This window comes from Bombina bombina, chromosome 1 (genome assembly GCF_027579735.1).
Source record: "Bombina bombina isolate aBomBom1 chromosome 1, aBomBom1.pri, whole genome shotgun sequence".
Classification (NCBI taxonomy): Eukaryota; Metazoa; Chordata; class Amphibia; order Anura; family Bombinatoridae; genus Bombina; species Bombina bombina.
In genome coordinates this window covers 760,854,912-760,881,272 of record NC_069499.1, presented here as the reverse complement: position 1 = coordinate 760,881,272, position 26,361 = coordinate 760,854,912, and the positions used below count along the sequence as shown (strand labels likewise).

The 26,361-nt window shown below is 38.4% G+C and overlaps 1 protein-coding gene across 1 annotated transcript in view; it reads right to left on the bottom strand.

Annotated features, from left to right (window-relative positions):
• The window catches only part of TRPC5 (transient receptor potential cation channel subfamily C member 5), a 400,026-nt gene that overhangs the window by 35,883 nt on the left and 337,782 nt on the right, over positions 1 to 26,361 (bottom strand). The window contains exons 7-8 of the mRNA XM_053699326.1: positions 16,340 to 16,546; positions 16,084 to 16,125 (exon numbers count right to left, since the gene is read on the bottom strand). Of these exons, the coding sequence (XP_053555301.1) occupies positions 16,084 to 16,125; positions 16,340 to 16,546 (249 nt within the window). The remainder of the gene's footprint in view (positions 1 to 16,083; positions 16,126 to 16,339; positions 16,547 to 26,361) is intronic.

The following is a 26,361-nucleotide window of genomic DNA, read 5'->3' as shown; positions in this document are numbered from 1 at the left end:
TGTGTCTAGTGGGGGCCTTCTTGATGACTTGTGGTTCCTGGCAATAGCCTCTATTTTCCTTATGGCTGAGTGATGGGTACTATATTAGACACATAAGGATGATATAATTCGGAATAACATGAAAGATCACTTTGTCTGTACGCATGTGGGTTCATGCAAGTACAAATAACATATATATGATGGGACCTTCTGTAATCACAGAGCAAGAGAGGTCCTTTTTCCATTTTGCAGTATTTCATGAAGCACTTCCCTGGCCAGAAGCTCTGTGTGCTTCAATCATACTCAGTTACCTACACTTTTAAGGCGGCTAAAATAATTGTGATAATGGAAAAGTCTGCACAGATGCCAAAAGAGCTTATAAGCAGAAGGCTTCTCAGTGTTCATAGTAGTTCTTAGTCTACATTTGCGGAGTTGTGCTAACTCCTGTATGTGTGTGTATATATATATATATATATATATATATATATACATATATATATATATATATATTACACATAAGCTTTCAAAGCTCCTTCTGCAATGACTGGCTCTACTATACCATCAAATAGTGCAGATTTAACAAAAACATCCACTCTTTGCTCATATATTGCCTGGTCTAAAAAAGTTGTGTTGTTTGAATATCTCGAATTTATGATGGTAAAGTGCAGTCCAGGATTATTAAGAGAGTCTAAACCATTCTTTAAAGCAGGGATGGGGAACCTTGGCCCTCCAGATGTTTCAGAACTACATTTCCCATGATACTCAACTGGACTTCAGAGTTCCTAAGCATCATGGGTAATATAGTTCTGAGTGCCAAGGTTCCTCATCCCTGATATAAAGAAAGAAGGCTAAGAAAATTGAAAACTTCTATTTCAAATTAATTCCCTGTTTCTCTAGCCTTGCAATAAATGTATCTGGAAGAATGCACAACATTACAAAAGTGGTACCAGCCAAGATGGCTTCCTAACACAGATGTTAAGGTGTTTGGTTCACCTCCTGGATACAGTATTTACTAGCTATCAAAAGGTATTCTTATGCCTGCTGAGGATTCTAGAATTATAGCGAGAATGGAATTATCGGGACATTAAACAAAAAAATGAAAAGTGTATTTTTTTAAACTATTAGTTGTTTAAATATTTAAGAACCAAGTGCAAAGTTTTAGTCTCTATAAATCAATGAGTCGGCCATGCTGAAACCTAGATTTTATTTCATCTAATCTTCTCAGCGGAAGACAATTAGGGAGTGCTTTAAAGGGACAGTAAATACCAAAAATGTTATTGCTTTAAAAGATAGATTATTTATTACCTTTATTACCCATTCCCCAGTTTTGCATAACCAGCACTGTTATATTGCTATACTTTTTACCTCTGTGATTACATTGTATCTTAGCCTCTGCAAACTGCCCCATTATTTCAGTTCTTTTGACAGACTTGCATTTCAGGCAATTAGTGCTGACTCTTAACTTCACGGGCATGAGCAAAATGTTATCTATATGGCACACATTAACTAATGCCCTCTGAAAAACTGTCATATGCATTCAGATAAGAGGTGGCCTTCAAGGGATTAGAAATTAGCATATGAGCCTATTTCGTTTTAGCTAAGACTACCAAGAGAACAAAGTAAATTTGACGATAAAAGTAAACTGGAAAGTTGTTTAAAGTGACATGCCCTATCCGAATCATGAAAGTTTAATTTGGACTTTACTGTCCCTTTAACCCCTTAGTGACCGAGGACATGCAGGGTACGTCCTCAAAAAAAATACAGTTAACGCCTGAGGACGTACCCTGCACGTCCTCGGTCTGGAAAGCAGCTGGAAGCGATCCTGCTCGCTTCCAGCTGCTTTCCGGTTATTGCAGTGATGCCTCGATATCGAGGCATCCTGCAATAAACTTTTTTAGCCATCCGATGCAGAGAGAGCCACTCTGTGGCCCTCTCTGCACCGGATACCGATAGCCGGTATCGTTGGTGGGTGGGAGCCGGGTGGCGGCCATCAATGGGCATTGTGATGTGGAGGGGGGTGGGATCGTGGGCTGGGATAGCTGGTGGCATGCGTGCACGGGGAGGCGGGGGCGTGCATCGGGAGGGAGCGGGTGGGAACCGCTACACTACAGAAAAATTTGTGTTAAAAGTGGGAACAAGGGGGGGAATAGATTTGATAAAAATGATCAGTCAGAGGGTGGGGGGTTGGTCTGTGGGGGGGAAGCTACACTACAGAAAAAAAATGAAAACAAAAAAATAAAACACATTTTTTTTGCAAACTGGGTACTGGCAGAAAGCTGCCAGTACCCAAGATGGCCCCCAATAAGGCAGAGGGGGAGGGTTTGAGAGCTGTTTTGGGGGGGGTATCAGGAAAGTTGGGGGCTAAGGGCGGATCCTACACATCAGCATATGTAAATATGCTAAAAAAAATAAAAAAAAATTCAAAGATACATTTTATTTTAGTACTGGCAGACTTTCTGCCAATACTTAAGATGGCGGGGAAAATTGTGGGATGGGGGAGGAAAGGAAGCTGTTTGGGAGGGATCAGGGGGTGTGATGTGTCAGGTGGGAGGCTGATCTCTACACTAAAGCTAAAATTAACCCTGCAAGCTCCCTACAAACTACCTAATTAACCCCTTCACTACTAGCCATAATACCCGTGTGATGCGCAGCGGCATTTAGCGGCCTTCTAATTACCAAAAAGCAACGCCAAAGCCATATATGTCTGCTATTTCTGAACAAAGGGAATCCCAGATAAGCATTTACAACCATTTGTGCCATAATTGCACAAGTTGTTTGTAAATAATTTCAGTGAGAAACCTAAAGTTTGTGAAAAAGTGTGAAAAAGTGAACAATTTTTTTTATTTGATCGCTTTTGGCGGTGAAATGGTGGCATGGAATATACCAAAATGGGCCTAGATCAATACTTGGGGTTGTCTACTACACTACACTAAAGCTAAAATTAACCCTACAAACTCCCTACAAGCTCCCTAATTAACCCCTTCACTGCTGGGCATAATACACGTGTGGTGTGCAGTGGCATTTAGCGGCTTTCTAATTACCAAAAAGCAAAGCCAAAGCATATAGGTGGTATTTCTTAAGAAAGGGGATCCCAGAGAAGCATTTACAACCATTTGTGCCATAATTGCACTAGCTGTTTGTAAATAATTTCAGTGAGAAACCTAAAATTGTGAAAAATGTAACGTTTTTTAATTTGATCGCATTTGGTGGTGAAATGGTGGCATGAAATATACCAAAATGGGCCTAGATCAATACTTGGGGTTGTCTACTACACTACACTAAAGCCAAAATTAACCATAGAAGCTCCCTACATGCTCCCTAAATAACCCCTTCACTGCTGGGCATAATACACGTGTGGTGCGCAGTGGCATTTAGCAGCCTTCTAATTACCAAAAAGCACTGCCAAAGCCATATATGTCTGCTATTTAAGAACAAAGTGGATCCCAGAGAAGCATTTACAACCATTTATGCCATAATTGCATAAGTTGTTTGTAAATAATTTCAGTGAGAAACCTAAAGTTTGTGAAAAAGTGAACAAATTTTTTTATTTGATCGTATTTGGCGGTGAAATGGTGGCATGAAATATACCAAAGTGGGCCTAGATCAATACTTTGGGATGTCTTCTAAAAAAAAATATACATACATGTCAAGGGATATTCAGGGATTCCTGAAAGATATCAGTGTTCTAATGTAACTAGCGCTAATTTTGAAAAGAGTGGTTTGGAAATAGCAAAGTGCTACTTGTACTTATTGCCCTATAACTTGCAAAAAAAGCAAAGAACATGTGAACATTGGGTATTTCTAAACTCAGGACAAAATTTAGAAACTATTTAGCATGAGTGTTTTTTGATGGTTGTAGATGTGTAACAGATTTTGGGGTCAAAGTTAGAAAAAGTGTGTTTTTTCCCATGTTTTCCTCATATTTTGTATTTTTTTTATAGCAAATTATAAGATATGATGAAAATAATGGTATCCTTTGAAAGTCCATTTAATGGTGAGAAAAACGGTATATAATATGTGTGGGTACAGTAAATGAGTAAGAGGAAAATTACAGCTATACACAAACACCGCAAAAATGTAAAAATAGCCTTGGTCCCAAACGGACAGAAAAAAGAAAAGTGCTGTGGTCATTAAGGGGTTAAATAAGTTGCTAGAGTGTGCAAACAATGATTTTGTGGAATATAGCAGTGTTAAGTCTGGAGTCTGCATTTTCAGTTTTAATAGGGATTGGAAAGCTCACAATTGTTAGAATTAAATTACAGATAAAAGTGGACAGAATAAATAAATAAATTATACTACATTATATATTACAATTTCAAATTGTTCAATGTATATTTAAACCTTAAGAAAAATAAATTTGCACTCAGGACAAGATTTCACCATTTTAAACTATGGTTTCAATGCTGCTCACATTGTTGGTATTTTACAACCACAGCCTCACTGTATTTTGCAAACGAGGCAACAAGTCCCATATCTATTGAGGTTAAATGACGGTGGTGGTTTGTAATCTGATAAAGTCTCTTCTTTTAAATTATTCTGGGATAGTCTCTAGCTCAAATGTAAACTTAAAGGGACAGTAAACACATTGAGATTTTAGTTAAGTGTAATAAAAGAATGTTGCAATATATTTTCAATATTTATTTTGCCCCTTTTCATGCAATTTAGCTCTGAAAATTGTTGGTTCTAATTTAGTTTTTTCTAATTATCAGAGCTGAAAAAGCACCCTGCTGACCTCTCAAGGCTAACTCTTCTGCATATATGTCCCTAACTGGCTTTAGCTGATAATAAAACATTTCATTTTAAACCTACAATGACTGTGGCTAGCCTTGCTGTCTGCAGACTAAAACCCAGATTGGCTCCTGCAAGTGGTGAGTGGAGATTAAAGGGACAGTCAACTCCAAAAATGATATTATTTTTTTATATTAATATACTTTTTACCTCTGTGATTACCTTGTATCTAAGCATCTTCTGACCTCCCCTGATCACATGGCTATTTATTTATTATCTATTGACTTGCATTTTAGTCAATTAGTGCTGCACAATGTTATCTATATGACTCACATGATCTAGCAGTATCCTGTTGTGAAAAGCAAAAACGAAAGCATGTGATAAGAGGCTGTCTGTAGTGGCTTAGAAATAGGCAGAAATGTAGAGGTCTAAATATAAAGTATATTAATATATCAATGTTATATAACAAGGCAACATAAATGTCTTGTAATCACATGTTGTTTACTGTCCCTTTAAATAATTTCCCATTTTAAAGTATACGCTGTTTGGGAAACAATTAGACCAGTTAATAAGAGAGCTAATAAAAACTGTAGGCTTAAACTCTAACAAGTTTACTTGTACTTTCAGACAAAAGTCTTGCGCCTAGATTTAGAGTTTTGCGTTAGAAGGGGTGCGTTAGCTACTCGTGTTTCCCCCCCCCCCCGCACCTTTTAAATAACGCTGGTATTTAGAGTTCACAGAAGGGCTTGCGTTAGGCTCCAAAAAGGGAGCATAGAGAATAATTTACCGCCACTGCAACTCTAAATACCAGCGGTGCTAACACCTGCAAAAAAGCAGCGTTCAGCTCCTAACGCAGCCCCATTGTTTCCTATGGGGAAACACTTCCTAAGTCTGCACCTAACACCCTAACATGAACCCCGAGTCTAAACACCCCTAACTTTACACTTATAAACCCCTAATCTGCCGACCCCGCTATCGCTGACCCCTGCATATTATTTTTAACCCCTAATCTGCCGCTCCGTACACCGCCGCAACCTACGTTATCCCTATGTACCCCTAATCTGCTGCCCCTAACACCGCTGACCCCTATATTATATTTATTAACCCCTAATCTGCCGCCCCCAACGTCGCCGCCACCTACCTACAATTATTAACCCCTAATCTGCCGACCGGACCTCACTGCTACTATAATAAATGTATTAACCCCTAAAGCTAAGTCTAACACTAACACCCCCCTAAGTTAAATATAATTTTATTATAATGAAATAAAATAATTCTTATTAAATAAATTATTCCTATTTAAAGCTAAATACTTACCTGTAAAATAAACCCTAATATAGCTACAATATAAATAATAATTATATTGTAGCTAATTTAGGATTTATATTGATTTATTTTACAGGCAACTTTGTATTTATTTTAACCAGGTACAATAGCTATTAAATAGCTAATAACTATTTAATAGTTACCTAGTTAAAATGATTACAAAATTACCTGTAAAATAAATCCTAACCTAAGTTACAATTAAACCTAACACTACACTATCAATAAATTAATTAAATAAACTATCTACAATTATCTACAATTAAATCAACTAAACTAAATTACAAAAACAAACACTAAATTACAAAAACAAACACTAAATTACAAAAAATAAAAAAAGATTACAAGAATTTTAAGCTAATTACACCTACTCTAAGCCCCCTAAAAAAATAACAAAGCCCCCCCCCAAAAAAAAAATGCCCTACCCTATTCTAAAATAAAAATGTTACAGCTCTTTTACCTTACCAGCCCTTAAAAGGGCCTTTTGCGGGGCATGCCCCAAAGTAAACATCTCTTTTGCATTTTAAAAAAACATACAATATCCCCCCCAACATTACAACCCACCACACACATCTAACCCAAACCCCCCCTTAAAAAACCTAACACTAAGCCCCTGAAGATCTTCCTACCTTGTCTTCACCACGCCGGGTATCACCGATCCGTCCAGAAGAGGGTCCGAAGTCTTCATCCTATCCGTCAAGAAGAGGTCCAGAAGAGGGTCCGAAGTCTTCATCCTATCCGGCAAGAAGAGGGCATCTGGACCGGTAGGCATCTTCATCCAGGCGGCATATTCTATCTTCTTCCATCCGGCGCGAGAGTGGGACGATCTTGAAGCAGCCGACGTGGATCCATCCTCTTCTAACAACGTCCTAAGTCCGAATGAAGGTTCCTTTAAATGATGTCATCCAAGATGGCGTACCTCGAATTCCGATTGGCTGATAGGATTCTATCAGCCAATCGGAATTAAGGTAGGAAAAATCTGATTGGCTGATTGAATCAGCCAATCAGATTCAAGTTCAATCCGATTGGCTGATCCAATCAGCCAATCAGATTGAGCTCGCATTCTATTGGCTCACCTCATTAGGAAAATAGTGTTTCGCCGTAGGTGCTCAGCTCCGCATAAACTCACTGGGAAATAAAGGAACTTTAAGCATGAATTTTTTTATACTTCATTATTGAAAGTCCCCTTTATTTATTGCACTGGTGAGTCCTAGCATTTCAAAAATGCTACCATTTACCATCACTTTAAAGGGACAGTCTAAACAAAAACTGTTATTGTTTAAAAAGATAGATAACGCCTTTACTACCCATGCCCCAGCTTTGCACAACAAACATTGTTAGATGACTATACTTTCTAACATTTAAACCTCTAAATTTCTGCCTGTTTCAAAAGCTCTATTGACAGCCTCTTAATCAATGTGTTCATGCATGGGAAGGTATTTAAGAGTTAGCACAAAACAATGCTAAATGCAAGTCAATAGATAATAAATAAAATGTCATGTGATCAGGGGCTGTCAGAAGATGCTTAGATACAAGGTAATCACAGAGGTATAAAGTATATTAATATAACTGTTGGTTATGCAAAACTGGGGAATGGGTAATAAAGGGATTATCTAACTTTTAAAACAATACAAAGTATTTTGTAGACTGTCCCTTTAAAGGGTTAGAAATCTTTGCAAAATATTACGAGAATAAAAGACGTGATTTTAATGATATAAATCATTTTTATAAAATCAATCTACTTTTTTGCTGAAACGAAGCTTCTAAATATCTTTAATTTAACTTTGAAATTAGTATAAAATAAGCTTCAACGACCTCCCATAAAAATAGGCAGGGTTTATGTAAAATTAGTTTCTGTGACCCAGCCAGGCTGGCTGAAAACAATTGAAATATCAACATAAGGTTGAGTCAATGAAGCCCATTTATCAAGCTCCAAACGGAGCTTGTGGCCCCGTATTTCTGGCGAGTCTTCAGACTCGCCAGAAACACAAGTTATGGAGCAGCGGGTCTGCAGGGGACGGCGCCGTGAGTCTGCAGGGGGCGGCGCTGCACCAGCAGCTCTTTTGAGCTGCTGGTGCAATGCTGAATATGGAGAGCGTATTGCTCCCCGCATTCAGCGATGTCTGTCGGACCTGATCCGCACTGTCAAATCAGGTCCGACAGACATTTGATAATTCAGTCCCTATCAGTCCATTTATTAGGATTCTATCAGCCAATCGGAATTAAGGTAGGAAAATTCTGATTGGCTGATGGAATCAGCCAATCAGATTCAAATTCAATCCGATTGGCTCATCCAATCAGCCAATCGGATTGAACTTGAATCTGATTGGCTGATTCCATCAGCCAATCAGAATTTTCCTACCTTAATTCCGATTGGCTGATAGAATCCTATCAGCCAATCGGAATTCGAGGGACGCCATCTTGGATGACGTCCCTTAAAGGAACCTTCATTCTGTTTTAGGACGTCGGAAGAAGAGGATGGATCCGCGCCGGAGGTCTTGAAGATGGAGCCGCTCGTCATCGGATGGAAGAAGATAGAAGATGCCGCTTGGATGAAGATGTCTACCGGTCTGGATCTCCTCTTCTGCCCGGATAGGATGAAGACTTCTGCCCGATGATGGACTTCTTCATTCGCCGCTTGGATCAAGACTTCAGCCGGAGGATGGACGTCTTCAGCCCCCGCTTAAGCTTGGATCAAGACATCGGAGCCTGGACGGATCGGTGATACCCGGCGTGGTGAAGGTAGGAAGATCTTCAGGGGCTTAGTGTTAGGTTTATTTAAGGGGGGTTTGGGTTAGATTAGGGGTATGTGGGTGGTGGGTTGTAATGTTGGGGGGGTATTGATTTTATTTTTACAGGCAAAAGAGCTGTTTTCTTTGGGGCATGCCCCGCAAAAGGCCCTTTTAAGGGCTGGTAAGGTAAAAGAGCTTTTCAATATTAATTTTAGAATAGGGTAGGGCATTTTTTTATTTTGGGGGGCTTTGTTATTTTATTAGGGGGCTTAGAGTAGGTGTAATTAGCTTAAAATTGTTGTAATATTTTTAATATGTTTGTAAATATTTTTTATTTTTTGTAACTTAGTTCTTTTTTATTTTTTGTACTTTAGTTAGTTTATTTAATTGTATTTATTTGTAGGTATTGTATTTAATTAATTTATTGATAGTGTAGTGTTAGGTTTAATTGTAGATAATTGTAGGTATTTTATTTAATTAATTTATTGATAGTGTAGTGTTAGGTTTAATTGTAACTTAGGTTAGGATTTATTTTACAGGTAATTTTGTAATTATTTTAACTAGTTAACTATTAAATAGTTATTAACTATTTAATAGCTATTGTACCTGGTTAAAATAAATACAAAGTTGCCTGTAAAATAAATATTAATCCTAAAATAGCTACAATATAATTATTCGTTATATTGTAGCTATATTAGGGTTTATTTTACAGGTAAGTATTTAGCTTTAAATAGGATTAATTTATTTAATAAGAGTTAATTTATTTCGTTAGATAAAAATTATATTTAACTTAGGGGGGTGTTAGGGTTAGGGTTAGACTTAGCTTTAGGGGTTAATACATTTATTAGAGTAGCGGTGAGGTCCGGTCGGCAGATTAGGGGTTAATAATTGAAGTTAGGTGTCGGCGATGTTAGGGAGGACAGATTAGGGGTTAATACTATTTATTATAGGGTTATTGAGGCGGGAGTGAGGCGGATTAGGGGTTAATAACTTTATTATAGTAGCGGTGAGGTCCGGTCGGCAGATTAGGGGTTAATTATTGTAGGTAGCTGGCGGCAACGTTTTGGGGGGCAGATTAGGGGTTAATAAATATAATATAGGGGTCGGCGGTGTTAGCAGATTAGAGGTACATAGGGATAATGTAGGTTGTGGCGGTGTGCGGTCGGCAGATTAGGGGTTAAAAAATTTTATTAGAGTGGCGGCGATGTGGGGGGGGCCTCGGTTTAGGGGTGCATAGGTAGTTTATGGGTGTTAGTGTACTTTAGAGCACAGTAGTTAAGAGCTTTATGAACCGGCGTTAGCCCAGAAAGCTCTTAACTCCTGGCTTTTTTCTGCGGCTGGAGTCTTGTCGTTAGATTTCTAACGCTCACTTCAGCCAAGACTCTAAATACCAGCGTTAGAAAGATCCCATTGAAAAGATAGGATACGCAATTGGCGTAGGGGGATCTGGGGTATGGAAAAGTCGCGGCTGGAAAGTGAGCGTTAGACCCTTTCCTGACTGACTCTAAATACCAGCGGGCGGTAAAAACCAGCGTTAGGAGCTCCTAACGCTGGCTTTGACGGCTAACACAGAACTCTAAATCTAGGCGTAAGTTTCTTAAAAACATTATTAAATATTTTATTCTAAATTAACTACACTTTTTGTAGAGGATTAGTTTTAAATATTGACTTTAGCTGCATATAGATAAAGTATACTCTCTATTTTATATAAGTCTTGGCCAATTATTCAGATGTTTAGGCTACTAGCTATTTGTTGTATATGTTTAATATTTTAAAGGTTTCCACTAGCGTGAATATTGTTTTCTGTTATAGCTTAATTAATACATTATAGAAAACATTTAGGGACAGATTACAAGTGAATTGCTAAATATCGCTTTCACTAATGCGCACTGGTATTACAAGTTGAGCGCAATGCAAACACGAGCTCACAAGAGTGCACTTCCATTGGCTCCAATGGGAGCCTCGTTCTCATGCTGTGAGACACGGCATGAGAACCTAGCGCAGCGAAGGAGATAAGTAGTGCAGCGATGGACACCATTTTTAAATATATATGTATATGATTATATATATGTATTTAATATGTGTGTGTTCCCAGTAAATATATATGTATATGCTTATATACATACTGTATATAGTTATGTGTTCATATGTGTAAAGGCACACCTCACACACGCTCCCTTTTGGCCCCAAAAACTGCTTTTTGCAGTTATTTTATTAAAACATAAAGATGCTACTATCTTTATTTTTTAATAAAGTATATCACAATTGATTTGGGGGGAATTTGATGGATATTTATAAAATTAACCAGAGATCTGATCTTGAGTTAATTTTATAAGCGCTAAGGGCTACTGCAAGCACGCTGTAGCAATAAGCAGCCACTTGTAATCGCTGGTTATTTATCGTGCGCCCGCAAACAGGAAAAGTTGCAATAAATTAGCGCTCCACTTGTAATCTAGCCCTTAGTGGGGATTATTTTTTCCTGTGTTTAGGAAACATGCCCCAATTCTCCCTTTCTGAATGGACTTCCGTGTTATTTCCTTCCTCAGTTTAATGCTGGATTCTACTTTACTGAGCTGACAGTTTCAGTTTAGACTTTTCAGGCAGGGAGCTTTAGAGAACATTTGACCCAAATTGCTAAATCCAGTGTAGAATTAGCTCAGCGTATTATCATTCCCCTTTTTGAATGATCCAGCCTTTCTGTGCTTCACAGTTAGCTCTTTTTTATATATATTTTTGTTTTAATTTATTTTTTTGGATCAGAGGCTGCAGGATTCAACTTCAGTTTTATATTAATGCTCAGCAAAAAGAAATATTGTTGCAAACCTTTCATGTAAATGAGATAATTCCATATAACCCCATGCTGAGACATAAATCTAACTGAATTGCAGTGTTAAATATATTTTTAAGGAGAGAATTAGGATTTCGTTGAATTAAGACCCTATAATCATATAACGAATCCATTCAAAGTGTGATAAAATTAAGAAATATAAAAACAAACTGGGCACCTCTATGGGCATAACGGCAAGAGGTCAAGAGGGTGTTTGTTACGGGGGCTCACAATTTAAAGGGACGACATCAAGCCCCTACATATAAACTATAGTATATTTGTATACGGACATAAATATTTGTCTTTGTGTGTTTTATGTGCCTACAAAGTAATTATTATTGGGGCAGGGCAGAAAAGTCCAAAATTAAACTGTATTGGATTAGAAAGAGCATGATATTTTAAACAACTTTCTATTTTACTTTTATTATCAATCTTGCTTATTTTTCTTGGTATTCTTTGTTAAAGAGTAATCCTCAGTCTGCTCAGGAGCGTGCACGTGTCTTTAGCCATCTGGCAGCAGTGTATGCAACAATGTTTATAGCAATGTTATACATAGTTGCAAACAGCTGCCATAGAATGCTAAAGAAAAGTGAACGCTCTTAAAATCCTATCAGCTTAACTAGATTTGCTCTTCACTAAAGGATACCAGGAGAACAAAACAAATTTAATAATAGAAGTAAATTGTAAATTTGTTTAAAATTGTAGGCTCTATCTGAATGATGAACGTTTAATTTTGACTTTACTGTCCCTTTATTAAATTTAGGTATAGTATACCAGAGCTGTACAAGGCAAACCAATGGTCCAATTACATTCATGTATTCTGCAATATATGAGCATTTGAAACAACTGTCACACTTGTGACAACTATACGTCATTTAGAATGATCACCACCTGTTGCTGAACATGGTAAGGTGGATGTCAACTACTATCCAAAAATACTATTTCCATCGTATTTCTCTTTAAACAGAGGCTAACCATATTGTTAAATTCTAGGAATTTTCTCTGTAGAGTTACTGACAAAAAAAAAAAAAAAAATCTTCTTAAAGGGACAGTCTAGTCAAAAATAAACTTTCATGATTCAGATAGGGCATGCCATTTTAAACAACTTTCCCATTTACTTTATCATCAATTTTGCTTTGTTCTCTTGGTATTCTTAGTTAAAAGCTTAAAGGGACAGTAAACCTTAAAAATAATGTTATATAATTCTGACATAGTGCAAAATTATATAACATTATATTAGTGCAAACATTATAAAACAAAATTTCCCCTTTGAATTTTTTTAAAAAACTGCTGTTTTACAGACCCGCTCTCTGTGATCTTCTGAGCGGGTCTGTTTTTTTCAAACAGCGCATCGGGCCAGGTGTATAGTCACAGCCTGGCCCGACCGCGCCATAGCACTAAGTGCAGCTCGCTCCTGCTGTCTGACAGAGCAGGAGCGAGCTGCACTTAGTGCTATGGCGTGGTCGGGCCGGGCTGTGACTATACAGTTGGCTCGATGCGCTGTTTGTTTGCGCTAATATAATGTTATATAATTCTGCACTATGTGCAGAATTATATAACATTATTTTTAATGTTTACTGACACTAACTCAGGAGGCTCATATGAAAATTTCTTAGCCCTTAAAGGCCGCCTCTTATATGAATGCATTTTGACATTTTTTTCTCACAACTAGAGTGTGTTAGTTCATGTGTAACATATAGATAGCATTGTACTCACTCCCGTGGAGTTACCTAGGAGTCAGCACTGATAGGCTAAAATGCAAGTCTGTCAAAAGAACTGAAATAAGGAAGCAATCTGCAGAGGCTTAGATACAATATCATCACAGAGGTAAAAAGTGTATTAATATAGGTTGGTTTTGCAAAACTGGGGAATGGCTAATAAAGGGATTATCTATCTTTTTAAACAATACAAATTATGGTGTAGACTGTCCCTTGAAATTTGCTTAGAATTAGGATGGATCCCAGGTAGAGAAAGACTGATAGATATTCAAAAATATGATTGAAGATGCAGCTAAAATATAGCTCTATTATTTCCTTTACTTTGGTTAGGTTGTTAACTATCAGGAACTAGTTTATGGGTTGGTAAATTATACACTACACTGACCATAATAAGTATATAAATGTAAAAGCGTCCACAGATAAACCACGACATGAACATCTAAATTAAGGTGATGTTTTCCAGAAAAATGATGGAACAAGAAACAAGGTCACTGGTGACGTGAATGTAAAATGTGTTCTGTATAAATTCATCCCTACTACCTGATATTGACACACCTGTGTGACATCATTAAAATGTTTTTCATAGTGTTTAACTTGTGAGGCAAAGCTTAAAGGACCAATAAATACAGTAGAATTAAATAATTGACAAATACACAATGAAAACATAATGCAATAGCACTTGTTTTGAATTTGAAATAAGCATTAGAAATGAGCATCAACCAATTACAATATGTATAGATTTGTATATACTGTGCATTTTTGCACATGCTCAGTAGGAACTGGAGCCTTATAAAGTGTGCATATAAAAAGACTGTGCACTTTTTGATAATGGAAGTATATTGGAAAAAAGTCTTTTTTAAATTGCATACTTTGGGCCATATTTATCAAGCTCTGTATGGAGTTTGAGTCCCCTTGTTTCCGGCGAGCCTTCACGCTTGCCGGAAACAGAAGTTATGAAGCAGCGGTCTAAAGTCCGCTGCTCCATAACTTGTCCGCCTGCTCTGAAGCGGCGGACAGAAATCAACCTGATTGAAAACAATCGGGTTGATTGATACCCCCCCTGCTAGCGACCGATTGGCCATGAATTTGCAGGGGGCAGCATTGCACTAGCTGTCGGCATTTAGCGATGTGCAACGGACATGATATGCTACTTAGTATCATGTCCGTTCGCACATTGATAAATATACCCCTTTATCTGAATCATGAAACTTTAATTTTGACTTTAGTGGCCCTTTAAGTCGTCATCTGAATAGTGGCAAATGCAAATTAAAGGGGCATAGTCAGCTTTCAAATGTTATCAGCGCCAAGGTGAAAGCTAGCTGGTCTGTGACTTCTAAGAGTTAGTTAGAAAAACATCGTTATTGGTGGGTGCTAAGCAGCCCAATCCTCAAAGGTGTCAGCAGCCATACATTTGCCTGGAAATCCATGTTTTATGTACAAGTTGCTCTATTTAGGACAAGGAGAGAGATCAATGGGGTTTGAAATGCCCACAAAAGGACAATAATTACATGCACTAATGAGCTACAGCACATTATTGCGTCATTGCTTGCAGAGAACTATGTGTTACTGCCATAAGCAAGTTAAACACAAAGTCAGCTCTGGATTAGCAATGCACTGCTGGTCCAGAGCCATACACAGTCACGTAGCCAATCAGGATAAGCATGTATGTGTAGCTGCCCATCAATGGACATGTTCAGCTCAGGATTAGCAGTACACTGCCGCCTGGAGCAGGAAAATATCAGAATGATCCTGCACACTTTTATTTTCACTACATTATGTCCCTTAAAATAACAAAAGCAAGACAAAGTTACAGAAAATGACAACCCCTTCACTACTGGCAAACTCTGCCCATGATACGTAGTTTTGGGGCAAGCTTGGTCAAGACTCTTCCTTCTCTTAATACTTTATACTGTTATCTAGGGAGAACAGGTAATCTCTCCAACACAGAGCCATATATAATATAAGTACCAAAGAAGAGTTGTTTATATGGTATGTATTCATTATTATGGAATAATTCAATCTTACAAAACAGCTGCAAAGTCTGCAATTTAACATTTATTTGGGGAAATTGAATTTGCTAATAATGTGATCTACTTTAGCTAGGGAGCAATGTCTCTATACTCATGCTTGATCTTGGAGAAGGAAATAAAATAACTCAGGTGATATTTACTTGATGAGTTTTCATTATCAGAAAATAAAAAATATAACTATTTCTACTGCTTTCTTTTCTCCAATGTAACTGATATATTCACTGCAATGGACTCCAAATAGAGTTCATACAAACTAGCATCTATTTCTGGAAGAGGGGCGTAAATTACCTCAGCATAAGAACCCATTTTTAGTTGTTGAAGCCTTTCACTGACTGCCAAAACCAAACATTACACAAATTGCTAAACAAAAAAGGTAAAGATAAAGATGGAGATTAATAATTGGGGCATTCTATTTTATTTTAAATATAGAGGGTTAACTCCTTCCTTCATTGCTTGTACCCATTATTCCTGCATAATACTAAAAGATCATTTTATGACATACAAGGTCAGAATTGGTTGAACCTATTTTAGAAAGGCAGCAGGCCAAAAAAAAATGACTCACAGAGACATTTGCTGGAGAAACCATACATATTTCATTCTGTGATTAGCACAGGCTGCCTGCATGCTTCAGCTGCTGACAGAATGTACTGAAATGTAAGGTCTTATACTTTCTGTCACAAATACTCAGTGTCAAACTCTGCCAGGAAAACAGTATTGTAATAATGTGAGGGAGCGTTGTGGCTTACCTGGTAATGCTGATTCTGAATCAGGTTGTCAGCATGCCTTTCCTGCAATTAAAAATGTATCCATGATTTAAACATGCATCAATTTAGTCACTTCAGAAAATGTTTCAAAAGGTCCCCTGCTGAAGTTCTAGAAAATGGAACTATGGCTCCCTGTCTAGTAGGGATCTGCTGTTAAAAGCCAAGAAGGCTTGTAAAACATAATGGTATAAATAAATCATCACATTGAAACAGTTATTAAAAGTTTAGTGCATCTTACAGTGAAGGTTTTGAGATTTTCATGTTGCTTGTGGAATCCTTCAGAGTCTTTTCCCGGGCAGAGTTGATAGTGTGTCCATTTGAAAAGGTACCAGATGGATTTGGGACTAGGAATGATGTTAAAAGGGGGCGGTAGTGTCCCACCTTCATCAAAATAGCTCATCCAGAGCTTAGTTCTTGCAAATTTCCATTCAATGTCAGCGTGATCCTGGGATAAAAAGGGTAAATAGACTGTAACACTGTATGTTCAAACCATAACCTCAAGAATACATTGTTATATCTAGGTTTATCAGTCTTTAGATGTTTAATTTTATTACTTTTATCCAAAAGCATAGATCAGCTTTCTTCCCACAGTAATTCTATTTGCACAGATCAAAATAATTGGAATAAGCCACATTTTTATTAAAATAACTGTACTACAAGAGACAAAAGTGGACATATTTTATCTTAGACATAAATACTTCTATTTTAAGCTCTTTTGAAATGTAATGCGATTCCCTTTGATTGTGGCTAAATAGCACATTTGTTTCAGTCAGTTTATAGCTTTTTGCAGTGCACACCTATTAAGGATAGGAAGATAAATGTTATCATGTAATGCACATAGAGCACCCAACCGTATGACATCTTGCAGGAGGGTGACAGTTTGGGAGCTCTGACCCCTGCTGTTCCTCTTTCTATCTTATAAATATCCCAGTGTGCCGGAGACCGCTTAGCCGTATCCCTGATCTCATCCATATTACACCAACTTTGTCCACATCCTGCTCAGCTATGCCAACGGCTTCTGGGTTGCCCTGATTCCACCCATGAATTCCCCTGACTCCCGGCCTTGGCTCATTGGGTTTATCTGCAATCATCTTTTCATATCACAACTCACAGCCTAGCTGGGGTGTTTATTCTCTTTACCTAACTTATTGTGACTTAACAGACAAAATATTATATATGTTACAATAGAGGATGATATTATTTTATATTGCGCATATATATATATATATATATATATATTGTGAGACTTTTGCCCCTTCAAATTACTCAGTCAGCCATAAGGATCTGCATTTTTCTTTAATTTAACTAAAAGAAGCCATTTAAAAATGTATTAATGTCTTTAATGCATGTTTTTGTGCTAAATACATATTGGGGCCGAAGAATTATAAAGCTCGGAATGGAGCTTGATGCAACTGTTTTTGCACGAGCCTTCAGGCTCGCCAGAAACAGCAGTTATGAAGCAGCGGTCTAAAGGCTGCTGCTTCATAACTGGTCCACCTGCTCTGAGGCTGCGTACATCAATCCGCCCGATCTCATACAATCGGGCTGATTGACACCCCTTGCTAGCGGCCGATTGGCCGCGAATCTGCAGGGGGCGGCATTGCACAAGCAGTTCACAAGAACGGCTTGTGCAATGATAAATGCCCACAGCGTATGCTGTCGCATTCATCAATGTCTGTCGGACGTGATCCGCTGAGCGGATCATGTCGATCAGACCGATGATAAATCGGCCCCATTGTATTCTTGTCAGGCTTGTAGAGGGATATTCCTCCACACTGACAGGTCTGTCAGACATGCTAGACAAGAGAGAGAAAGATAGACAGACAGAAAAATATTAATACGATAGATAGATACGTAGATAGAGGACAGACAGTCAGATAGTAGATAGATAGATGGATAGCTAGATAGATAGATAGAGGACAGACAGATAGATAGTAGATAAATGATAGATAGATAGATAGATAGATAGATAGATAGATAGATAGATAAAGGATAACATTGTCATATCACTTGGGTTATAATTTTTGGGACCAAGGAAGTTTTGGATTGCCAATTAATTGCCAACAATTATTATTATTCATAACTGCTATTTGGGATCCAGAGTTAGATTTTTCAGGAGCTTTGAGCCTTACATCCTTTAATACAGGCACCTCACTAATATCTCTAACATTCTATGGCCTTGCAAATGTGCACGTGCAGATGCATCTCCTAATATGTTCACAAGTAAAGGTGCTCCGATCAGTACATTTGTAGGCACTGTATCAAACGCAGAAGAACAAAGACTGGCCGCCAAGGCTAGAGTTCAATAAATCAAACAAACGCATCTGGCCATGAATTTTGTTTTGATATATTTATTTAATTTATTGAACACAGAGCAAGCTGCACTCTCTAATCTTTTGAGTTTGATTTATTGTATTGAATAAACATGACTTTTATTTAAACAGTGGAGAGACTTGCTCATTTCTATCTCCACCTTCAAATTCTCGGGGGCCCTTATTCACAAACATAGGAGTTTTTTCTTCAATGAGACAACACATTCCAACTCCTATTTTATTCTATGAAACCTGTTAATGAGATCTCTCCTGACTGTACTTAGCTTCAAAGCATAAAACAGAAAGTGTTAAAAGCTCTCAGATTAAGAAGATCTGTAAAATGATGGTGGAAAAGTTATATTCTAGTACAGCAAAAAATTAAACTATTTTCTTAATCATTTTATTTTCAAACAAATTTACTTTCAAAGAGATTAAAAGGAAACTAAAATCAAAATTAAACGGTTATAAAGCCCCCCCCAAAAAAGATTTTGTGATTCAGACAGAGCATACAATTTAAAAAAAAGTTTCCAATTTACTTATATTATCATTTTTGCTTAGTTCCCCTGATATTCTGTGTTGAAGAGATACCTAGGTAGGCATCCTGAGCACTAGGAAATAGTGTCGCCATCTAATGCTCTTGCAAATGGAAAATATTTTTGCAAAACTGCTGCTATATAGTGCTTCAGACATGAGCCGGCTCCTAAGCTTATATCCCTGCTTAAAAACAAAAGATACCAAGAGAACAAAAAAAAAATGATTATATAAGTAAATTAGAAAGCTGTTTAAAATTGCATACTCTAGCTAAGAAAAAAAAAATTGGTTTCATATGCACACTTTGAGGCACCAGCTCCTACTGACTGAGCCTGTGCAAGAGTTCACAGTGTATACATGCCAGTGATTGGTTGATGGCTGTCACATAATAAAGGGGGAAGGAAAATAGAAGGAAATTTTGATTTTTTTAATTCAGAGTGTTATAACATTGTCTTTTTAATATGCATTTATTAATTATGCAATTCTCCTACATTTAATGATTATCAGGCAAAGGCATTCATGTGTTTGATCCAATTACTAGCCAAAGTGCAACTCTGACAAACTATATTTAACTGTTTGAATGAGTGTAGACACTTAATAAAATCCATACATTTGTTTGCAAATAATGGGCTAGACTTCAAGTGGAGTGCAAATTTAATATGCGGCTGTAAATGGGCAATATTTTACATTTACAGGTGCACGTTAAATAACTAGCCATTATAAGTGGCTGGTTAATGGCACCATGGGCTTGCAGTAGTGCTTTACACTAGCATTAATTTCAGGTCTCTGGTTAATGAAAAATATGTCCCCTAATTTGCACCAAAATAAAGTCTAGTGATCATTAATAATAATAATAAAAAATGCAGTTATAAGGGGTTAAAGGGACACTGAAGCCAAATTATTTATTTTGTGATTCATATAGAGCATGCAATTTTAAGCAACGTTCTAATTTACTCTTATTATCAATTTTTCTTTGTTCTCTTGCTATCTTTATTTGAAAAAGAAGGCATCTAAGCTAAGGAGCCAGCCAATTGTTAGTTTAGGACCATGGACAGCACTTGTTTATTGGTGCTATCCAATCAGCAAGGACAACCCAGGTTGTTCACCAAAAATGTGCCGGCATCTAAACTTACATTCTTGCTTTTCAAATAAAGATACCAAGAGAATTAAGAAAATTTGATAGTAGGAGTAAATTAGAAAGTTGCTTAAAATTGCATGCTCTATCTGAATCACGGAAAAAAAAAATTTGGGTTCAGTGTCCCTTTAAATTGCAGATGTGGAGTGTTAGAAAAAAAATTGGGGTCTACAGGGATTGTGTTAAAACTGTTAATATATATGTATATGCTTATATACATATACAGTATATTTATGTGTTAAAATGTGTATATACATATATATTTAAACTTTGCTGCACAATGCTGCGCGACTTACCCCCTTTGCTGCGCTAGGTTCTTTGCTGTTCATGACGGCATGAGAACGAGGCTCCTTTTGGAGCCTATGGAAGCGCACTCTTGTGAGCGCAAAGCTTTCATGCAATGCAAACGCTCCACTAGTTATCTGGCCCATAATGTTTTATTTTTACATTAACATATCCCAATCATTTCCAGAAGAAATAGCCTGCAGATATTACACCATTCATCTGTAATAGTTATATATCAAGTGCTTGAAAGAGCAACTATTAGTATCACTTATTGGTATAGCTATTACCGCTAATAAGGATATTAATAATAGCAATGTTGTTCATAAAAAGGTTAGTGGTAGATGTGGTGAGCTTTAGTGAACACTAGCAAATAATAATTGAAGTTCATTCACACATTTCTTTAATAAATCACAGCACAGGATCTAATGCCCATGAAATTAATTTCTGTACTTGTTAATTTATAAAATTGTCTGACATACTTTATGAACTGCCACTGTACCATGGAATATTTAGTAAATCACAGTAACATTTGAGAGGTACTTTACTCAAAACTATTAGTGCTTTTTGCTTTACAAAACTTTCAGGTTAAAGTGACATTACATTTTTTCTTCCTTATGGTTCAGATAGAACATAGAAAAACATTTAATTATAAAAACTTAAATTATGCTTACCTGATAATTTTATTTTTGTCTGGCGGGAAGAGTCCACAGCTGCATTCATTACTTTTGGGAATTCAGAACCTGGCCACCAGGAGAAGGCAAAGACACCCCAGCCAAAGGCTTAAATACCTCCCCCACTTCCCTCATCCCCCAGTCATTCTGCAGAGGGAACAAGTAACAGTAGGAGAAATATCAGGGTCAAAAAGGTGCCAGAAGAAGAAACTAAATTACAGCCGCCTCATCAATAAACACGGGCGGGGAGCTGTGGAATCTTCCCGTCAGAATTATCAGGTAATCATAATTTAAGTTTGTCTTCTTAAACGAGAAGAGTCCACAGCTGCATTAATTACTTTTGTGAAAACAATACCCAAGCTATAGAGGACACTGAATGCAAACAAAGGGCGGGTACAGAAGGTGGCCCCTTCGAAGGGCACCACAGCCTGAAATTACCCATAAAAACTGAAGAACAAAAATAACTGCCCATCAGATAAACAACCGGCATGCCGTGCTGGAGACCACTCAAAATCCTTAGATTCCACTGAGCAAAAAGCCCCCAAGGGGCCAAGTCCCGCAGGCTCCCAAATCGCACAAACTTACCCCTAGGAAAAGCACCTCCACCTACCCCCGAAGGGGAGAACGGAGTACCTAAAAGGAGATCCAATGGACCATCAGAATAGGGTAAGAAACCCCAAGACAAAGCAAAATGAAGGTTGTTACAGACAACCACCCAGGGAAAGGAACTCACTTTTAAAGTCCAACTCCCAAAGAGACACTCCCAACCCATGAGAGAAAAATTGCGAGGAAGATCAAAATCCCTCCACAGATCGCCTGACACAACACTATACAACATATGGTGCTCCAAGGAAGCCACGAGCTTCCCACTGAACCCTAGTCTAGCAGAAACAACTGCTAAAACTAGCCACATATAGGTAGGAAACCTATATCAGGACCGAAGGAAAAACACAGAGCTCACCGACAGGATGGAAAAACCAACTGTCCCAGCAGAAAAAAATGGTGCTCTGTGAAACACAGAACCACAACTTACAGAAACTCACGAGTTCCAACTCCTGGGCAGCAAAGGTGACCCTAAGTCATCATGGGACCCCATCCCATAGAGAGTGCCAAATTATCGACGGTAACTCACAACCAGGAAAGTCCAGATCCCATAAGACAACCAACACCAGCAGCAATGCAACCAATGGAGGAAGGAACACCTGTGAACCCACCAGCAGGGAGGATAACAGGGACAACAAAAGTACACGATCAGACCCAAGAGAGCAGACAGATCCCCAACCTCCCCTCCAAGAAACGGACCCAACCCAAAACAAGGGCTGGGTACGTCCACTTCCAAAGAGAGTGGAGGTCCTAAGAGGAAACTACCCATTGGAGAACCTTCTGCTCAATTAATAGCAGCTGGCAAGCTACCACAAATCCATCACAGAAAATACAGCTTGCTAGCACCCATTCCAAGTGCAAGTAGCTGCAGCTGGTTTCAAACTTCAAACCTTCCACTTGCTAGGCAGCGAAGCTAACCATCAGGCTACAACAGCTGGCTCTACATGTTCGGGTTACGAAACCCATACCCAGTCCCCGTCTTTAAGAAGGAACATATCACAAAAGGGAAGATAGGGCACAGAGCTACCACGATACCCTAGTACCAGAGTCAGCCCCCCTGACATCCCACACGCAAGGAGGGAAGAAAAGAATCCTTGAACGAGAAGATAGGGACCCTCAGGGTCTCCATGGAAACAGTATATTTCCAAATCCTCCCCAAAAGGACAAAGCCAAGGAAACAACTTCCATAGCCGTAGGCAAGGTGAAGAGACCAACGTGAATGGCAAATCCGCACCCGTAGGTGGATCTGAACCCTGGACCCTTCGCTTGCAACCCCAGAAACCAAGAGCTCCTAGGTGTTTGAGTGCAACACTCTCAGTCCAGGGACCCCGGAGTTTACCAGGGACATGGCTCCCTAAAACATGCCACAATAGCCGGATTCAACACACAGCCTTAGCCATGTGGGCAATTAAGCGACCCACTAGGCTCTTAGTTGGAGAGTCAAAGATCCTCACAGGATCAGCCTCCCTGAAATCCTGTACCAGGAATAACATGGGCAACTCCTCAATTCCCACTGAGAAGCGGATCAGAGGCAGTTGCCGGAAAAAAAGAGGAGAAACTCAAGCCCTACGCTCCATCTTATGAGAGTGTGCGATATACAGAAAAAGGGAAGGGACAGACATATCCGAACTCCCGGACTCAGATGACCAGACCACTCAAGAAGGGAAAAAACATAATTTATGTAAGAACTTACCTGATAAATTCATTTCTTTCATATTAGCAAGAGTCCATGAGCTAGTGACGTATGGGATATACATTCCTACCAGGAGGGGCAAAGTTTCCCAAACCTCAAAATGCCTATAAATACACCCCTCACCACACCTACAATTCAGTTTAACGAATAGCCAAGAAGTGGGGTGATAAAAAAGTGCGAAAGCATATAAAATAAGGAATTGGAATAATTGTGCTTTATACAAAAATCTTAACCACCCCAAAAAAGGGCGGGCCTCATGGACTCTTGCTAATATGAAAGAAATGAATTTATCAGGTAAGTTCTTACATAAATTATGTTTTCTTTCATGTAATTAGCAAGAGTCCATGAGCTAGTGACGTATGGGATAATGATTACCCAAGATGTGGATCTTTCCACGCAAGAGTCACTAGAGAGGGAGGGATAAAATAAAGACAGCTAATTCCTGCTGAAAATAATCCACACCCAAAATAAAGTTTAATGAAAAACATAAGCAGAAGATTCAAACTGAAACCGCTGCCTGAAGTACTTTTCTACCAAAAACTGCTTCAGAAGAAGAAAATACATCAAAATGGTAGAATTTAGTAAAAGTATGCAAAGAGGACCAAGTTGCTGCTTTGAAAATCTGATCAATCGAAGCTTCATTCCTAAACGCCCAGGAAGTAGAAACTGACCTAGTAGAATGAGCTGTAATCCTTTGAGGCGGAGATTTACCCGACTCAACATAGGCAAGATGAATTAAAGATTTCAACCAAGATGCCAAAGAAATGGCAGAAGCTTTCTGGCCTTTTCTAGAACCAGAAAAGATAACAAATAAACTAGAAGTCTTTCGGAAAGACTTAGTAGCTTCAACATAATATTTCAAAGCTCTAACAACATCCAAAGAATGCAATGATTTCTCCTTAGAATTCTTAGGATTAGGACATAATGAAGGAACCACAATTTCCCTACTAATGTTGTTAGAATTCACAACTTTAGGTAAAAATTCAAAAGAAGTTCGCAACACTGCCTTATCCTGATGAAAAATCAGAAAAGGAGACTCACAAGAAAGAGCAGATAATTCAGAAACTCTTCTGGCAGAAGAGATTGCCAAAAGGAACAAAACTTTCCAAGAAAGTAATTTAATGTCCAATGAATGCATAGGTTCAAACGGAGGAGCTTGAAGAGCCCCCAGAACCAAATTCAAACTCCAAGGAGGAGAAATTGACTTAATGACAGGTTTTATATGAACCAAAGCTTGTACAAAACAATGAATATCAGGAAGATTAGCAATCTTTCTGTGAAAAAGAACAGAAAGAGCAGAGATTTGTCCTTTCAAAGAACTTGCGGATAAACCTTTATCTAAACCATCCTGAAGAAACTGTAAAATTCTCGGAATTCTAAAAGAATGCCAAGAAAAATGATGAGAAAGACACCAAGAAATATAAGTCTTCCAGACTCTATAATATATCTCTCTGGATACAGATTTACGAGCTTGTAACATAGTATTAATCACAGAGTCAGAGAAACCTCTTTGACCAAGAATCAAGCGTTCAATCTCCATACCTTTAAATTTAAGGATTTGAGATCCTGATGGAAAAAAGGACCTTGCGACAGAAGGTCTGGTCGTAGCGGAAGAGTCCACGGATGGCAAGAGGCCATCCGGACAAGATCCGCATACCAAAACCTGTGAGGCCATGCCGGAGCTACCAGCAGAACAAACTAGCATTCCTTCAGAATCTTGGAGATTACTCTTGGAAGAAGAACTAGAGGTGGAAAGATATAAGCAGGATGATACTTCCAAGGAAGTGATAATGCATCCACTGCTTCCACCTGAGGATCCCGGGATCTGGACAGATACCTGGGAAGTTTCTTGTTTAGATGAGACGCCATCAGATCTATTTCTGGAAGCTCCCACATTTGAACAATCTGAAGAAATACCTCTGGGTGAAGAGACCATTCGCCCGGATGCAACGTTTGGCGACTGAGATAATCCGCTTCCCAATTGTCTATACCTGGGATATGAACCGCAGAGATTAGACAGGAGCTGGATTCCGCCCAAACCAGAATTCGAGATACTTCTTTCATAGCCAGAGGACTGTGAGTCCCTCCTTGATGATTGATGTATGCCACAGTAGTGACATTGTCTGTCTGAAAACAAATGAACGATTCTCTCTTCAGAAGAGGCCAGCTCTGAAAATTGCACGGAGTTCCAAAATATTGATTGGTAATCACATCTCCTGAGATTCCCAAACTCCTTGTGCTGTCAGAGATCCCCACACAGCTCCCCAACCTGTGAGACTTGCATCTGTTGAAATTACAGTCCAGGTCGGAAGCACAAAAGAAGCCCCCTGAATTAAACGATGGTGATCTGTCCACCACGTTAGAGAGTGTCGTAAAATCGGTTTTAAAGATATTAATTGAGATATCTTTGTGTAATCCTTGCACCATTGATTCAGCATACAGAGCTGAAGAGGTCGCATGTGAAAACGAGCAAAGGGGATCGCGTCCGATGCAGCAGTCATAAGACCTAGAATTTCCATGCATAAGGCTACCGAAGGGAATGATTGTGACTGAAGGTTTCGACAAGCTGAAATCAATTTTAGACGTCTCTTGTCTGTTAAAGACAGAGTCATGGACACTGAATCTATCTGGAAACCCAGAAAGGTTACCCTTGTCTGAGGAATCAATGAACTTTTTGGTGAATTGATCCTCCAACCATGATCTTGAAGAAACAACACAAGTCGATTCGTATGAGATTCTGCTAAATGTAAAGACTGAGCAAGTACCAAGATATCGTCCAAATAAGGAAATACCACAATACCCTGTTCTCTGATTACAGACAGAAGGGCACCGAGAACCTTTGTAAAAATTCTTGGAGCTGTAGCTAGGCCAAACGGCAGAGCCACAAACTGGTAATGCTTGTCCAGAAAAGAGAATCTCAGGAACTGATAATGATCTGGATGAATCGGAATATGCAGATATGCATCCTGTAAATCTATTGTGGACATAAAATGCCCTTGCTGAACAAAAGGCAAAATAGTCCTTACAGTT